The 16106-nt window shown below is 34.0% G+C and overlaps 2 protein-coding genes across 2 annotated transcripts; both read left to right on the forward strand.

The window, feature by feature from the left end:
- The first annotated feature begins 1595 nt into the window (after positions 1-1595).
- LOC109011629 (aspartic proteinase A1-like) lies at positions 1596-8196 on the forward strand. Its single transcript, XM_018992915.2, has 14 exons — positions 1596-1826; positions 2435-2808; positions 2895-2955; positions 3581-3675; positions 3762-3874; positions 4081-4249; positions 4355-4394; positions 4510-4574; positions 5028-5141; positions 5281-5345; positions 5494-5650; positions 5726-5845; positions 6210-6298; positions 7863-8196. Exons 1-14 carry the CDS (start codon positions 1778-1780, stop codon positions 7945-7947), a joined length of 1596 nt encoding a protein of 531 aa, XP_018848460.1. The 5' UTR covers positions 1596-1777; the 3' UTR covers positions 7948-8196.
- A 4107-nt stretch (positions 8197-12303) lies between these two features.
- On the forward strand, positions 12304-13722 carry LOC109011630 (mitogen-activated protein kinase kinase kinase 18-like). Its single transcript, XM_018992916.2, has one exon. The coding sequence runs from the start codon at positions 12331-12333 to the stop codon at positions 13621-13623; it is 1293 nt and encodes a 430-aa protein (XP_018848461.1). The 5' UTR covers positions 12304-12330; the 3' UTR covers positions 13624-13722.
- Positions 13723-16106: the final 2384 nt, after the last annotated feature.

A 16106-nucleotide genomic window follows, 5' to 3' on the forward strand; every position in this document is an offset into this window, starting at 1 on the left:
TGAACCAAAAACACCACAAAAATTTTATTATTTTATCAATTAAGTCTGCAAAAGAAAAAGAAACATTTTGATCATGATTAGATGATAATATGATATCATTTTCTAAACTTCATTTCCTCTTTAAAAGTTAAATCAAACTATATTTTGTAAGTTTATATCAAACTTCTTTAGCATATATATTACTATCATTGTTGCATATATTTTTTGCTTTCTTTTCTTTGGAATTTGCTAATCTTATTTCCTTCACATTTCATTTTTTTCCTAATTAAATTATGGTTTTCTTTTACTATGTGATTTATAAATTTGTAGGAAAATATAATCTTACATATAATGCATATGTGTTATTTATATTTCATCTATATATAGCTCATATATATATATATATATATATATATATATATATATATACTAGGTGAAAGTAATGTGCAATGCACGTTTGCTTAATTTATGTTTAATTTTTTTGTTAAGAATTATTATTTTTTTATTAATAAGGACATAATATTTTAGGTTAATTAAATAACGATGTAATATTTATGTAATTTATAAATAATTACACGCTGCGATATATTATAAAAAAAGAGCATTAATAGAAGTTTTAACATGATTCTATAAATAAACATCACAAGTAAAATAGATCATTACATACCAAAATATCTATCTCTACAGCATTTCTAGAATATGCAGGAAAAAATAGAAAAACATGTGGTGCAGCCGGTAAGACCAAATGTGCATTATTTTGAAATTAAACTTGGGAGGAAAAATATTTTTGTACTTTCTCTAAACAAAATTGAAATATTGTTTCCAAGTAACAAATAATTAAAACATAAATTATTTGTGGAAACATCAAAAGATTTATATTTTAAACTAATGTTTTTATTGGATTTGTATTAATCTTATCGCAGACAACTTTGTTAAAACATTACGCTCAAATATTTGCTAGAAGAAAATAAACCCGACAATTCATTTAATAAACCAATAAACCCATAAACCGACTTCATACGTTTATCAACGTTTCCATTAAAGTTTTTGACGTTTAAATTTTTTTCTCTTAAATCATTTATGCAGGTCGGTTTATTTTTAAGTTTCTGTGCCGTTTGTATTAATGTCTACCTTCCTTTTTAAATTGGAAAGAGATTGGCATCTGGTGGGATCTATCTTTTCACTATAAAAGTAGTCACAAATAGAATATAAAGAGAAATATAATTGTATTCCTGTGTTCTGTAATTATTAAAAATGGAGGAAAAATTAATAAAAACTAGCATATTCTATTAAAATAAAAAATTTCTGTTAAAAGAAGAAAATTTTATTTCATAGGCTCTTTATATATATATATATATATATATATATATATAAACTGTAACTTTCTTCCGAGAAAACAAGCGAAGACCCAGGAGACTAATTATGGGCCTGAAGTTTAAGAATAGAAAGGCCCAGAACCCAGCTTCCAGTCCCAGACAGATCTAAGACCGTTGTGGAGATACCCGTTAAGGGAGGGGATCGAACGGCCAGGACTCAAGGCCGCCATTACTTTCTTTCGAAAGTGGACTGGTAGTTGGAGCCTAAAAAAGTCCGTTCTCCGAATATTTATTTATGACTGACGATGGCAACCAATCAATCACCTCCCGCGTCTTCATTTTGAAGCCACCGAAACTGCACTGCCATATTAACCGTTGGATCTATAAACCCTCGAAGTCAAATCAACGCTGAAACGCCCGAGTGCACTACTCCTGAAGCAGACAAACTCCCCCTCTCTCACATTTCCTTCATTACCTCCGATATGGTTTCCTCGAGTCCACTTCATTCCTCTCCGTTCGTAGCAATTTCAGGTGTGTTTCCAATATTCTTTTGTCCTTCCTTTTCTTTCAACGATTTTTTTCTGTTATAACTTTCTGTTCCTTGATCGCATAGTTGCTGTTAGATTCCGATATTCTAGTTGAATTTGGTACTTTTCTAGCGTTTTGATTGATTCGCGGCTCCATGAGCTCCGTTTGGTTGCTGATATAATACAGGAACAAAACAAAGGGAAATTTGAAGGATTTTCTTTTGGTTGATCCTATTTACTAGTGGGTTAATGGTCGTGTGACTGGCAGCTTATCTACCCCCCTCCCTTTTGACATCCAAATCAGATTCTACAATCAAGCCCAAGATTGTATCTCAGTGGTTTTGTGATTTACTGTAATTCTTTGCTTGGATTCTGAGAATCTGGAGTAGAGTTATATTTCAAAAAACCGGTCTACTCTTATTTGATAGAGAGAAAGAGAAGAGAGAGAAGAGAGAGAGAGAGTTGGCTTCATGGATTTTTCTTTATTAGCTACGTGGTTTTAGTGATTGATCGTATTTAATCTCGTTATTTCAGAATTGGTGTAAGTTTTGGGTTGACAATGCCTTTGTCAACTGATCTCTAAGAAAAAAATGTGCATTAATTATTTTGCAGTTTCCAAGATGAAAACCAGATCTAGAACCACTTTGGCTGCTCTTCTTCTCTTGTTCCTTCTGTCCCCAACGGTGTTCTCCACGCCCAATGATCGGTTGATCCGAATTGGACTCAAAAAGAAGAAATTGGATGAAAGCAACCGGCTTGCTGGACAAATTGACTCTAAGGAACGGGTAACAGTTCGAGCTCCTGTCAGAAAATATTATCTCCATGGTAACTCTGAGGATGACACCAGTATTGTCGCACTAAAGAACTACATGGATGCTCAGTATTTTGGTGAGATTGGAATTGGTACTCCTTCTCAAAAGTTCACTGTGATATTCGACACTGGAAGTTCTAATCTTTGGGTGCCCTCTTCGAAGTGCTATTTCTCAGTAAGCATCTTTAATATTTTCTCAATGGATTTTCATTGCGATTGGTTGGGAAGGACCAAAGTTGATACTTTTGTGTTTTGGTCTAGGTTGCTTGCTTTTTTCACTCAAAGTATAAGTCCAGCCAATCAAGCACCTACCAAAAGAATGGTATTATCCATTTCCTCGGTTCAAAGAGTCTATTTAGCCTGCTTTCACACCTCATTTTCCTCCTTGTTTATATTTTGATTGCTTACAGAGATTGGAATCTCAATTTCCTGAGATTGGATTAAAATGGTGCAGGAAGTCTGAAAGAGAGCTAATCAAGGCATTTACTTGTTGAACGACAAAATTTTTGAAACGCTAATTTTAATGAGTTTTCTCTTGTTTGTCATTGACAAATGTTCTTCATATATTGTGATGAACCACAGCTGTGCATGGTGATGTCTATCGGGACACTTTACCATTGCAATGAAGTTTACTCCACCTATGTGGAAATTTATGTTTCTTGAATAGTCCATGCATATAAAAACTCTAGTTAGGGTTAATTTCCACCAGTGGGCAAACAAATGTGGGACGGAAATGAGAGACACTGATAGCTGAGAGAACCCATCAATCAGAATCGCTGGGATATGAATTATAATGTAATTGCTAAACTTTTTGTGGCTACACTTTCTATTTTCTAACATACTTATAGTCAATATAAGACTGGTACTCTCTGTTTGCTAGTATAAATAAATATGTGTTAGGATAATTCATGTTTCACTTTCTTTATTTTTTAATAATCTTTTGGCAGGGAAATCTGCTGAGATCCATTATGGAACTGGAGCAATTTCAGGTTTCTTTAGCCAGGACCATGTCAAACTTGGGGATCTTATTGTTACGAATCAGGTAGTTTTGATAAAATTCTAATTTTGGTTGTCTTCAGTTCAGCATTGTAGTTGGGGTTTATCTATACTAATGCTACTGCATATTAGGATTTTATCGAGGCAACCAGAGAGCCTAGCATCACGTTCTTGGCTGCCAAGTTTGATGGTATACTTGGACTTGGATTTCAAGAGATCTCAGTTGGTAATGCTCTCCCTGTCTGGTAAGTGAAGGCATCTCAGCTGCTAATAGACTATGAATCACGTGATTATACTTGAAATCTACATGGTAAAAGTGTGCTTAGCTGACCAGATTAATCAGTTTGGTTAATGATAATCTTCTCTCAGGTATTGAACTCTGCTATCTTATTGTTTTTGGTACTGGTTCAGAATGATTAACATTTTTCAACTGTGTTTGCAATTATGATAGGTATAATATGGTCAATCAAGATCTTATAAAAGAACCAGTTTTCTCATTTTGGTTAAACCGCAACATTGAAGGGGAAGAAGGGGGTGAGATTGTGTTTGGTGGAGTCGATTCTGATCATTACAATGGTGAGCACACCTATGTTCCTGTGACCCAGAAAGGCTATTGGCAGGTTAGCCTCCCCAAATTCCCACCATCATTGTCACAGTTGTCCATGCTCCATTCATCATATATTTTTTATGTTTAATTTTAAGTTATTGGTTTTTCTTATTGGCAGTTTGATTTGGACGATGTACTAGTTGATGGCGAAACAACTGGTAATTAATTATATTGAGCTTTTGTTTCAGCCCTTGTTTTATTGATTCTTACTTGTTAATGATATGAATCAAATCCACTTCTTATTGTTTTTAAATTAAGCACATCATTTTTCAGGATTTTGTGGTGATGGTTGTTCAGCAATTGCCGATTCCGGAACCTCTTTGTTGGCTGGCCCAACTGTATGTATTTTGGGCGGATATACATCCATTTCTTATTTCTCCATTAGGAGTTCTGCACCATGTTGAGGAGTAAAATGATACATGTTTCTGCCAATACTTCACGTGTATATGTAGTTACTTTTCATAGATGATTATTATTCTTTTTTCTTTTTCTTCTAATTCAAAATTCATAAGGTATATAATTTGATTTACTATCTGATATAGTTATTTTAGGGCTTCTGCTTCTGCCCTAGTTTCGATTCCATAATGGTATAATATATCAAAAGGCCACGTTTAAAATAAAATGGTAGTTTTTATTGCTAATGAAAGATTTCTCAAGTTTTAAGACAGCACCTCCTTTTTCCTTGGCAAATCTAGGCCCTTTCATGCTTCACTGTGATTGTGCTTTTTTTTTATACCCATTGAAATCTAGCAACTTTTGAAGCATATCATGTTATAATATCTCGTTCACAGACTGTCATTACACAAATCAATCATGCAATTGGAGCTTCTGGGGTTGTAAGCCAAGAATGCAAGGCAGTGATTGAGCAATATGGGAAAACCATTCTGGACATGCTGGTAGCTGAGGTACATATTTATTCTTTTTAAAAAAAATTCTTATGCATTTTATAGCATGTTATCATTCTCCCATTCTAGAATGGAATGTGTGGTGCTATTTTCCTCTTCCCCCACAACGAACTGACTTCTTACCTGTGGCTTTTTGTAGGCACAACCCAAAAAAATTTGCTCCCAGATTGGTTTCTGTACTTTTTCTGGGACTCGCAGCGTTAGGTCAGAGTTAATTTATTTTCTAAATTTTGTGAATTAATTTATGTTGTTGTTATAATAAATAGCAGGATGATATTAGCATTTTCTATGATAGTCAACCCGCTATTACTTATATTGTCATAGTCAAATAATTTCTACCATGTCTGTGCAGTATGGGCATTGAGAGTGTGGTTGATGGGAACGAAAACAAGGTATCTGGTGGGGTGCATGACGCCATGTGTACTGCTTGTGAGATGGCAGTGGTTTGGATGGGAAATCAACTAAAACGGAATCAGACAGAAGATCAGATATTGAATTATGTCAATGAGGTAAACTAGCCTTTTTATTTACACTTCGGAATAAATGCCCTTGCAGCAAGCTTATGCCTGTAATTGCACTTGCAGCTTTGTGACCGACTTCCCAGTCCAAATGGAGAATCAGCAGTTCAATGTAGCAGTCTATCTTCCATGCCTTCTGTTTCATTCACCATTGGTGGTAAAGTATTTGATCTTGCACCAGATGAGGTAGGTGTCATGCTGATTTTTAAATGTTTTCAGTTGCCTAAGTCATATGATTTTCCTTAAAGTTCAGTTTGATGAAGCTACTGCTAGTTGTAGTCAAATGCTTTTGTCACTTTTTATTCTGCCATCAAGCTTCTTTAAATTCAATTTGGAAAGATATAATCTTATATACTTGGTGATATGTATATGATTGTTCCATCAATGTAGGTTGTGAGAATGAGCTAACTAAAAATAAAAGTAAAATAAAATTTGCGCCAGTTGTAATCCTACTACCTGGATTACCCAAGATTGTTTTTCTTCACCCATTGCTAATATTTCCTCTCTGGTTTTTTTTTTTTTTTGTCTGGACGGTGGTGCCATGAATCAGTATATTCTTAAAGTGGGAGAGGGAGTTTCTGCTCAATGCATTAGTGGATTTATTGCTTTGGATGTGGCCCCGCCCCGTGGACCTCTCTGGTATACTTCTTTCGAAAATATTAGCATCCTTTTAATATTTTCTCCCTCTCTTGATGGTAAAGTAGCAAGTATAGATTATTGAGCCCAATTGTGAAGGGTGAGAAAAGGGGAGGGGGTAGGGATTGCCCCTCCAGATGGGCATCGTGACTTTGCACCCCCTGCATCTATGACAGCAAGATGTCCTTCATCTTGACAATAAGTTGTCCCCCACATTCACCAAAGATTACTTCATTTAAACGAGATTAGGTTCCAAGCATATAAAGATTACAAAAAAACTTGTGTACTTCTTGTGTACTCGGGCTTTGCCTATTTATGTGGATCAATAAAACTTCTTTTTACCTATTAAAAAAAAAAAAAGATTACAAAAAGAGAACGAGACTACCTTCCAAGAATAACAGGTTAAGAACTAGTTCGGTGCATTGTTAGTATCTAAAAAATGTATAGTAACTATTCATTTCATTATTATCTGATGACTGATCGCATTGCTAGCAAAAAAAAAAAAAGAAAACAGAAAAACTGATCATGTTGCTGTACCACATGCCAAACGCCCCTTCATTAATTAAGTAAAAGCGTTTGTTCTACTCTTACCCATTGAATTTTCTTTTAATTATGTTAAGAATCCTACTTGTAAAATTGTGAGCAAGGAAAAAGACAAAGGAAACCTCCCATCCTTTGATAAAAAACAAGAGAGTTGTGGATCATTATGTGAAATATCACAATAACATGAAGTAAGTCTTTCAAAATTTTTTGTTCTGTTTTCTGATCTACTTTTAGTAGTATTGTATTTCTCACTTTTGCTCTATGTTTATATTAAATAATTTTTCTTTGAAATAAAATAGTTTCTCAGTTGGTTAAAATGTTGTAAATTGGATGATTGTATAATTTCTTATGAGAAGATTGAACTGTTTATTATTAGTGTCTACAATTTCTAATCATGAGATACTAAATTATCTTTTCTTTTCACTGTTATGCTTCACACCAAAATTAAAATTGACAAAGTATTGATCGGTTCTTTGATTTTTAGTTGAGAAAAGTTTTTTTGTTGTTTATATCAAAACTAAATTAAACTAAAAAAAAATGGGGTCATATATGATTAAAAATCAATCCATTGGCATAACAAAAGAATGATAATTTAATTTCTCTATTATTTTACCAAGCGGTTAAATTCTATTTTGGAATTATTATGTTGTATTGTTTATGAAATAAACAGTTTTAAAATTACATTTTACATTGTTTGACTGCCTTTTAATCTCGCCCTAAACATGGTAAATCACTCAGCACTAGCTCCCATAAGTAGATGGATAAATCTATTTGCAAGAATCTTTATTGATACAGCAAATACACCACTGATGTTGAAGTCTGCCATATCAGCTCATATAAAAAAGTGTTGGTATTTTGACTGTTTTTATGAAAATAATGAGTCTGGTCCCACACTAAGTGGTGTGTTGTTACACACTAAGCTTGTAAATAGCATAACTCAATTCATTACTTACTTTCTGCTAATAATCTGCCTCTGTTTACGATGAGCTCATTAATTCACTATGTTGCAAATGATGGAATGCAGGATTCTGGGAGACATTTTCATGGGCCGCTATCACACAGTGTTTGATCATGGGAATCTTAGAGTTGGATTTGCTGAAGCAGCTTAAATCACTACTACATCTATGTTTCTCTTTTGCCTCTTCAGTGCAACATACTCATGTGAAAAAAATGTGCACTGTTGTGATGTTATGATCATGTTATGATATGACTTGTCTAATCGATCAACCATGGCGTTAAACTTGTTTTATCTGTAAATATATGGAGACAATGTGCTTGTTATTGTACACAATAGTAAGGGAAGGCACCTTATGAAGTTATTAAACTCTTGTTACCAATATCTGAAACCCACTTTACTACTTCAATTCGTTCGACATTTGACAGGTGGGTTCTTTGATCAGCATTTGCCAACAGAAATTGGAGCACAAATGGTGGCACATATGGTATGGTTATGATGTTAGCTAATGATATATCTGAGATTTAAGGCTAGATAGCAAATTCTAAACTTTTTATGTTATTAGTTCTGTTTGGGAAATCTACTATTTAGTTTGGAATATAGAGTTGTCAACTTCTCAAGCTATCATACTTATTTGATATAGAAAGATGTTTCAATTATCATCTTCTTGTGATTTATGAAATGATTGCAAAATTAGCAAAAGATAATAAATAGTTTTTCAAGCATTTGATGTTGGAGGATGATGTGTGGATAATGATTGAGGCCTCGTTTGTTTTCACAACTCTTCTCAACTCATCTCATCTAATTATTATAATTTTTTTAAATTCTCACACAAAATAAAATAAACAATTCAATTTTTTTAAATTTGAAAACAAAAATAATATTAAAAAGTATATTCTAATAATATTTTATTTAATTTTTAACTTTAATCTCAATTCATATTATTTTATTTCATATGCGAAAACAAACGAGACCTTAATGGATGATAAGTAGCATTTATTTTAACTAACTTGTCTTGTTTTTTGTTTTATTGGAACATCTCTTGACATAAGAAGATGTTATCTAAATATATAATTATAGTTTTCTTTAAACTGCTCAACTGAATTGGATAATTTTATTTGGAAAGAAATAAACACAACATTAAATTACTTGTGAAGTTTACATAATGGATTGATACAGACCCGTTGGAACCCCATTTCTATGGAATTGCAAAATTTAATTTGGTGTCAAACTTCCCAAACTCATATGTGCCAAAATAATAAATGTATCCAAAAATAAGTGCCATGCTTATTGGTAAGGAAATGACAGAGAGTAATGTACACGTGTTGACGTGTGACACAGAGAGCCAAAAAAAGGTATCTGAATCCCCCAAACAGCACTTTGTATAAATGGCACGTCAAAGCAAACTCAAAACTCAGATCTATATGCACTAAAATGTGAGAGATGAATGATGATATTCTCTTTTAAATATTATTTATCTTTTCTAATTTTTTTTTAATTAAGAGATAAGAAATAATATTTATAATTTTAGAATGTGTAAATTTATTATATATTTTCTAAAAAAAGTGATTAAATCTGAGACATATATAAAACAATTATTAATTTTAACTAGTAGATCTTACTGTATCCACAAAAATATACAACTTACAAACACAGAGATAAGATTCGTTTAAAAATAAAAAATAAAAATATTTTTGAGTTGAATTCACATTCACTGAATTTTAAAGTACACCATGGTCACACAATTTTCACATTCATGAAAACGCATTCACACACATAAAACGTGGCCCTTTAGTTTCACAACACAAACGTGTTGCCCCGCGGTTGGTTCAAAATATGGGATGGATGGACCACACTCTCTAATTCCCACAATAGACATAAATAAGTAAAGGCTAACTCTCAAGTCACTATATATTATATAAATATGCACATAATTATATAATGCCCAAAACTTGCGTACGAGAAAACCCTCTTCATGATGATTCCCACTCTTACAACATACGCACGCATTTTACGTTGCTCCAACCAACTTAGCTAAATTTGTGTTAGGAGAGATTATATTTTTTTTGGATATAGAAATAGTTTTATTTTATCTTATTTTATTTTTATAATTTTTTTAAATCTTCATTTAAAATATAATAAATAATTTAATTTTTTCAAATTATTAAATTATAATAATATTAAAAAATAATATTTTATTTAACTTTTAACTTTTATTTAAAATTATCTCATCTTATCTCACTATTCAAACGATGCCTATATTAAAAAGTCAATATAGAAAAGATTAGCGTGTGGATTAATTACAAAATTACTATATGAGTTTTTATATTTTGAAAATTTTTTGGCTCAATTCTTAATTTTTACAAAATTGATATCTAAGTTTGAAGCCCACAATTAAGTACGTATTTCTGTTAATTTGGATATTCACGCGTAGCATCAGTATGCCACATGTCAACCTTAGATTGGCTGACCTTTATATTTACGTGTCAGCCAATCAAGTATATATTGACCATGACATCCAGTTAGTTTTCTAACGGCATGCATCCAGTTAATTGCAAGTTTATTAAAATTCAGGTATTAATTTAAAAAAAAAAAAAAAAAAAGGCTGAGAGTTCAAATTAGGTGCTAATTTTACAATTAATATTTACATTTAACAAAATTTTTGTTAAAATTTATTTTTAAATTTTTCTTACAAAACAATTATTATGTTTATATCGTAAGCCAACCTCAATGTAAAAGTTTGAAAGATATGATCAGATGCATAGTGAGAAAATTAAGACAGTGGAGATAGGATTTTATTCCAAAGGAGAGGCTGATTGTTGTTGGGTTTTGATCTATAATCAACTAACATCCCCCCAACCCACCTGCTTAAACAGTAACGTAATATTTTTTTTTTTTCCTTTTGAAATCACTACCAATAAAATATTGAGGGAGTTGCCAAAATGGTAGGAGTATCTTAAAGTGTTGATCAAATCATTGAGCTCAGTTTTTATAACAGCTAGCTGACTATATAACAAGCTATATATATATATATATTCATACATATAATATGATTAATTACTTGATTGATTTGGAGATAAAAACCAACCTGCATACTTACTTTCTAGAAGAATGTAGAATTTTTAAATATTTTGGTGATTTTTCTTAGTCCTGATTATAGACTTGACAATCGTGACATGTTGTTGAGATGAAAATAGCACATGTTTTTTAAAATTATCATATATTTCACTTCGTTCTTCTTGAATGGGGGCATGTTTTAAGTACGTACACGTGGGAAAAAAGAAAAAGGGGAAAAAAAAGGTGAATGTATAACCATTTGACTATATAAATATTTTTTTGTCAATTATGATTGACTTGTCACAATTTGAAGCAAAAGATGGTGTGAAAGCAAAAATAATGTCAATATATAAAAAACGTGAGTTCAATAGAAAGAAAACAATATGCATTTTAAGACATCTCATAAGGAAATAAAACCATAATCATCATCTACTGCTTGCTGGGTAATTGTGTCTTATTTCTTACCTCTCTGAATTTATATTCTATTCTATTCCCATGTTTATATTTGATATTGTTGATTGATTTTTAGTAGTCCATACATTTTTTTATTTTTATTTTTTTAAAAAATTAACTTTTTCACAATTCTTCTCAACTCATTTAATCATTAATATTTTTTTAAATTTTCATATAAAATAAAATAAACAAATCAATTTTTTCAAATCTATGTTTCTTTATCATCTAATAGTGATTAATGTGCCACATACTATTTAGTATGATCAAAATAGAATGAAGTGTGATGTATATAATATTACTCAAATAATATTTTATTTAACTGTTAACTTTAATCTAAATTCATCTCATCTGCGAAAATAAACAACATAAAATACTAAAATGCCCTTATTCCAATTTATTGACTTCTAGTACTTTTCATGATCCTAAAAAACTTCAATTTTGGTACATACTAATATTCAACTATTTTCACCAAAACAATTAAAAAGTGTTAAAGATACCAACTTTCAACCAATTCGGTGGTTCAAGTCTTTAGACATCCCAAAAACCTTTGATTCTTCAAGAGTCAAACAGTCTCGAACAAAACAGAGAATCCCAATACGGATGGATTATCCATCTCTCCAACCTCTCCCATCAATCATCATCCCACGCACCAGGTTTATTTCCCATTTCCAGGCTCTTTACGTTTACCTTATGTTCTTAACACGTGTGACCTGCCCAACGTGCCCTTTTCCAAGCCATTGCCGACCAGCCAGGCACTCGGGCTGCCCCAGGCCGCCAATTCCACCCAAATTTTGACACCTCGTAGCCGTAGACATGCGACAAAGGAAGTGTCAAAGTGGGCTTTGGATAGGCGCAGAGAGAGAGAGAGAGAGAGAGAGATGACCGACCAATAAAAATAACCGTAAGAATTTCCCACACTTTTTATAATTAAAGTCCTTGTGTATATATATATATATATAGACGTGCATTGGCAGATTGGATAGAAACAGCAAAGCCTTGAGCCATCTCATTTCAGCTCACCATTAATATGGATTGGACCAGAGGACAGGCCATCGGCCATGGCTCATCCGCCACCGTCTCCCTAGCCACCTCTCACCTTTACGGGAGCGTTTTCGCCGTGAAGTCGGCGGAGCTATCCCAATCTGAGTTCTTGCAAAGAGAGCAACAAATTCTCTCCTCTTTGAGCGGTCCTCATATGGTCAACTACAAGGGTTGTGATGTTACCATGGAGAACAACATGCTCATGTACAACCTATTCATGGAGTATGTCCCCGGAGGCACGCTTACCGATGTAATTCGCACCTGTGGAGGCCGGCTTGAAGAATCGGTGATCGGATGTTACACGCAACAGATTGTACAGGGGCTGGAATACTTGCATTCGCTGGGCTTTGTGCATTGTGACATCAAAGGCAGGAACATTTTGATTAGTGAAGAAAATGGTGCCAAAATTGCTGACTTTGGATGTGCTAAGTGGGTTGATGATAAAGTTGGGAAGGACAGGGAAATGCCGAAGATTGGCGGCACGCCTATGTTTATGGCCCCGGAGGTGGTGCGTGGAGAGGAGCAGGGGTTCCCTTGTGACATTTGGGCACTTGGGTGCACAGTTATTGAAATGGCTACAGGCGGTGCACCGTGGCCTAATGTGTCTGACCCAGTATCGGCCTTGTTCCAGATTGCATATTCCGGTGAATTGCCTGAGTTTCCAGGTTTTCTATCCGAGCAAGCAAAGGATTTCTTGGATAAGTGCCTGAGGAGAAGTCCAAAGGAGCGGTGGACAGCTAGTCAACTTCTTAAGCATCCATTTCTTGTGGAATTCAATTCCAGTGCAAAGATAATTCAAGAATCCAGTTATTCAAATTCTCCTACAACGATTCTTGATCAAGGCTTTTGGAACTCGCTGGAAGACTCAGAATTAAATCTAGGCAGTCTTATTGAGGAAAACCCGGGTGCTGATAGGATCAGACGGTTGTCGTTGCTTTCAGAGGTACCTGATTGGACATGGGATGAAAAATGGATCACAATAAGGGGGAATAATGGTGAGGAAATCAATATGATTATGGATGTTGCTGAAGCTGAAGCTGATGGTATAATGTGTTGCAGTGGGTCAGCAACAGCTTCCATTAGTAAAGCAATGGTAGAACTGAAAAGCACAGTTGGTAGTGAGGGGTTGATTAGTTTTTCAGATAGTAATGTATATAGCAGTAGTGGGAATTTAATTAGTTTCTTTCAATGTGGGAAAATTAGTGTAGCTTTGAGCCATTTCAGTTTTGAGAGGGACAAAGATAAGTTGTTTCTTCCGGCTTCAATTCCAAGTTTTTAAGTTCATAAAATCCATCTCTCTCTCTCTCTCACACGCAGAGTTTTAGATCTTTGAACAGGAAGTTCCAACTTCCAAGTGTAAACACTAACAAAAATTGTATGATTTTCTGGAAGCCAATCTGTCCACGTTTTGACTTTCTCAATTCCCACACTTTTATCCAGCACTTGTTGCATTTTTCCTTTAATTGCCTCACCCTATCCTCTGTTTCAGTTTGCCCCCACAATCGTACTTTGGGTACGAACAAGAATAGTTGGGGATAGTTCCAACTAACCCATATAAATCCTACACCCACCCTTAACTTCACTTTGTTAGGTAATGGCAATGTGGAATTAATTTTCACAGCTAAGAAGGATAGCCATGTCTTAAGATATAAATTCAATAATAAAATCTATCTCTAAATTGTAATTTCATATGATATTATAATAGAGATTTTAAGTTTGAATCCTGATTCTATATTCTATCCCATTTAATTAAATATTCTATATGTTTGACTCACTCGTTGAATATGAATTTGACCCACACATGAAGAGAATTGTTAAGATATAAATTAAATAAAAAAACCTACATCTTCCAATTAGCTTGAGACAAATAGGTTAAGTGACCTGCAATGTATATGTAACTTAATATTGCGGACAGTTTAAACAACTCCATTGTTTTGGGTAATTAGCAGAGGCAAATTCAGGGAAATCTGCTTATTTGAATACGTACGGCATTTCTTTGCTTAATGTCTTGATCAGTTCCCCGGCTAAACACAATAGGAATGTTGAAGTTCTACCCGAGTTGAGATATTTGGAAGGTTCTTTTATAGCCTGATGAAAAGGAGGTTTTGAAGTACGGCCAGAATCTTCCAATTCATACATCATTTTCTCTTAAATCTTCTCTCTTCTTTCAGTGCTGTTCTTAGAAGAATGTTCTCATGCTTCTCTTTAGCAAAAAGATAACAGAGTTAACCATAAATCTTTCGAGTCGGTAACTTTGGAGCAAAGTGAGCACACCTGAGGGTAAGCACGGCCAGATCACTAAATGCCATGCATGGAAACATTACGGGTCTAAACAACAACCTGGCCCAGGTCAGGTTATGGGTTATGGTAGGAGCATGGCTTCAAGCAAACAAAAGGAATAGTCCCAATTTTGAATGTTATTGATCATGGGCTTCCGCTTGAGGACTGTGGAGTATTTGTCATCCACCGGGTATGTTAGAAAGGGTGTCAACCATTTAGAGCAAAGATCACGAGCACATGGCTGCACGTGTGGAAAGACTCGAGTATTGGCTTGTTTATAGGAAAAACAGAAACTCAGTTTCAACTTAAGTCTATAAATAGAGGCCTTTATTTGTGCTTGAGGCATTGCATTAAAAATAGAAAATACAAGAGAGAAAAAGAGAGAACAATCTGTGCAAGGCTCTAAGAAAGGTAAGGTGTGTATGAGAGAGTGTTCTTGTAATCTCAAGACTTGTATTTTTTATCATCATTCAATAAAAGTCTCTTGATTGTTGCTGCCGTGGATGTAAAATCACTAGGATTGAACCACGTAAATTCTTTTGTGTTCTTTTACATTTCTTTTACTTTAGTTTATGTGCTGATTACAAGTTCCATATAAGAATTCATTACATATATTGGCATCTGAGTTGAAAGTATTAACACAACAAGCAACTCAGAGTTATAACAAGTGGTATCAAGAGCTGAGGTTCAGATGGGAAATGCCAAATTCGATGTAGAGAAGTTCAATGGAAAAAATGATTTTGGATTATGGAGGATCAAGATGAGAGCTCTCCTAGTTCAGCAAGGCCTTCAAGATGCACTTCTTGGTGAAAAGAACATGAGTTCTTTGTCTGAAAAAATGAAAATTGAGATCTTGCAGAAGGCCCACAGCACTCTAATTCTTTCCCTTGGTGACAAAGTCTTGAGAGAGGTTGCCAAGGAAGAGACAGCAGCAGGGGTTTGGCTAAAGTTAGAAAGCCTCTATATGACTAAATCCTTGGCAAATCGACTCCATAAGAAGACCAAGCTTTACACCTTTAAAATGAACCCAGGTATGTCTATGGAAGAACATCTTGATGAGTTTAACAAGATCATCTTGGATCTTGCAAACATAGACATTAAAATTGATGATGAAGATCAAGCTATTCTGTTATTAAGTTCTTTAGACACCTCATATGCAAATCTTAAAGAGACTATAATGTATGGTAGAGAAAGCTTGACCTTAGATGAAGTGCAGTCTATTTTGCACTCAAGAGAATTGCAAAACAAAACTGACACAAAAACAGAAACTGGGGAAGGTTTGACAGTAAGGGGTAGAACAGAAAAACAAAGTCACAAGGGAAGGAATAACAAATCAAGATCAAAATCAAAAGGGAAACAACTCAAGTGTTTTGTATGCCACAAAGAAGGGCACTTTAAAAGAGACTGCCCTGAGAGGAAACAAAATCTTGGAAATAAAACTAAGGGAGAAGGAAATACTGCTGTTGTATTAGATGGATATGA

Source organism: Juglans regia, chromosome 10, assembly GCF_001411555.2.
Source record: "Juglans regia cultivar Chandler chromosome 10, Walnut 2.0, whole genome shotgun sequence".
Classification (NCBI taxonomy): domain Eukaryota; kingdom Viridiplantae; phylum Streptophyta; class Magnoliopsida; order Fagales; family Juglandaceae; genus Juglans; species Juglans regia.

What these genes read in the sequence shown, in the direction of transcription:
- LOC109011629 (XM_018992915.2), top strand. Translation starts at nt 1,778, where the DNA reads ATGGTTTCCTCGAGTCCACTTCATTCCTCTCCGTTCGTAGCAATTTCA. An exon ending in AGTTGATGGCGAAACAACTG is followed by an intron (nt 4,395 to 4,509) that starts GTAATTAATTAT and finishes ATCATTTTTCAG; the next exon opens with GATTTTGTGGTGATGGTTGT. An exon ending in TATTGAATTATGTCAATGAG is followed by an intron (nt 5,651 to 5,725) that starts GTAAACTAGCCT and finishes TTGCACTTGCAG; the next exon opens with CTTTGTGACCGACTTCCCAG.
- LOC109011630 (XM_018992916.2), top strand. Translation starts at nt 12,331, where the DNA reads ATGGATTGGACCAGAGGACAGGCCATCGGCCATGGCTCATCCGCCACC.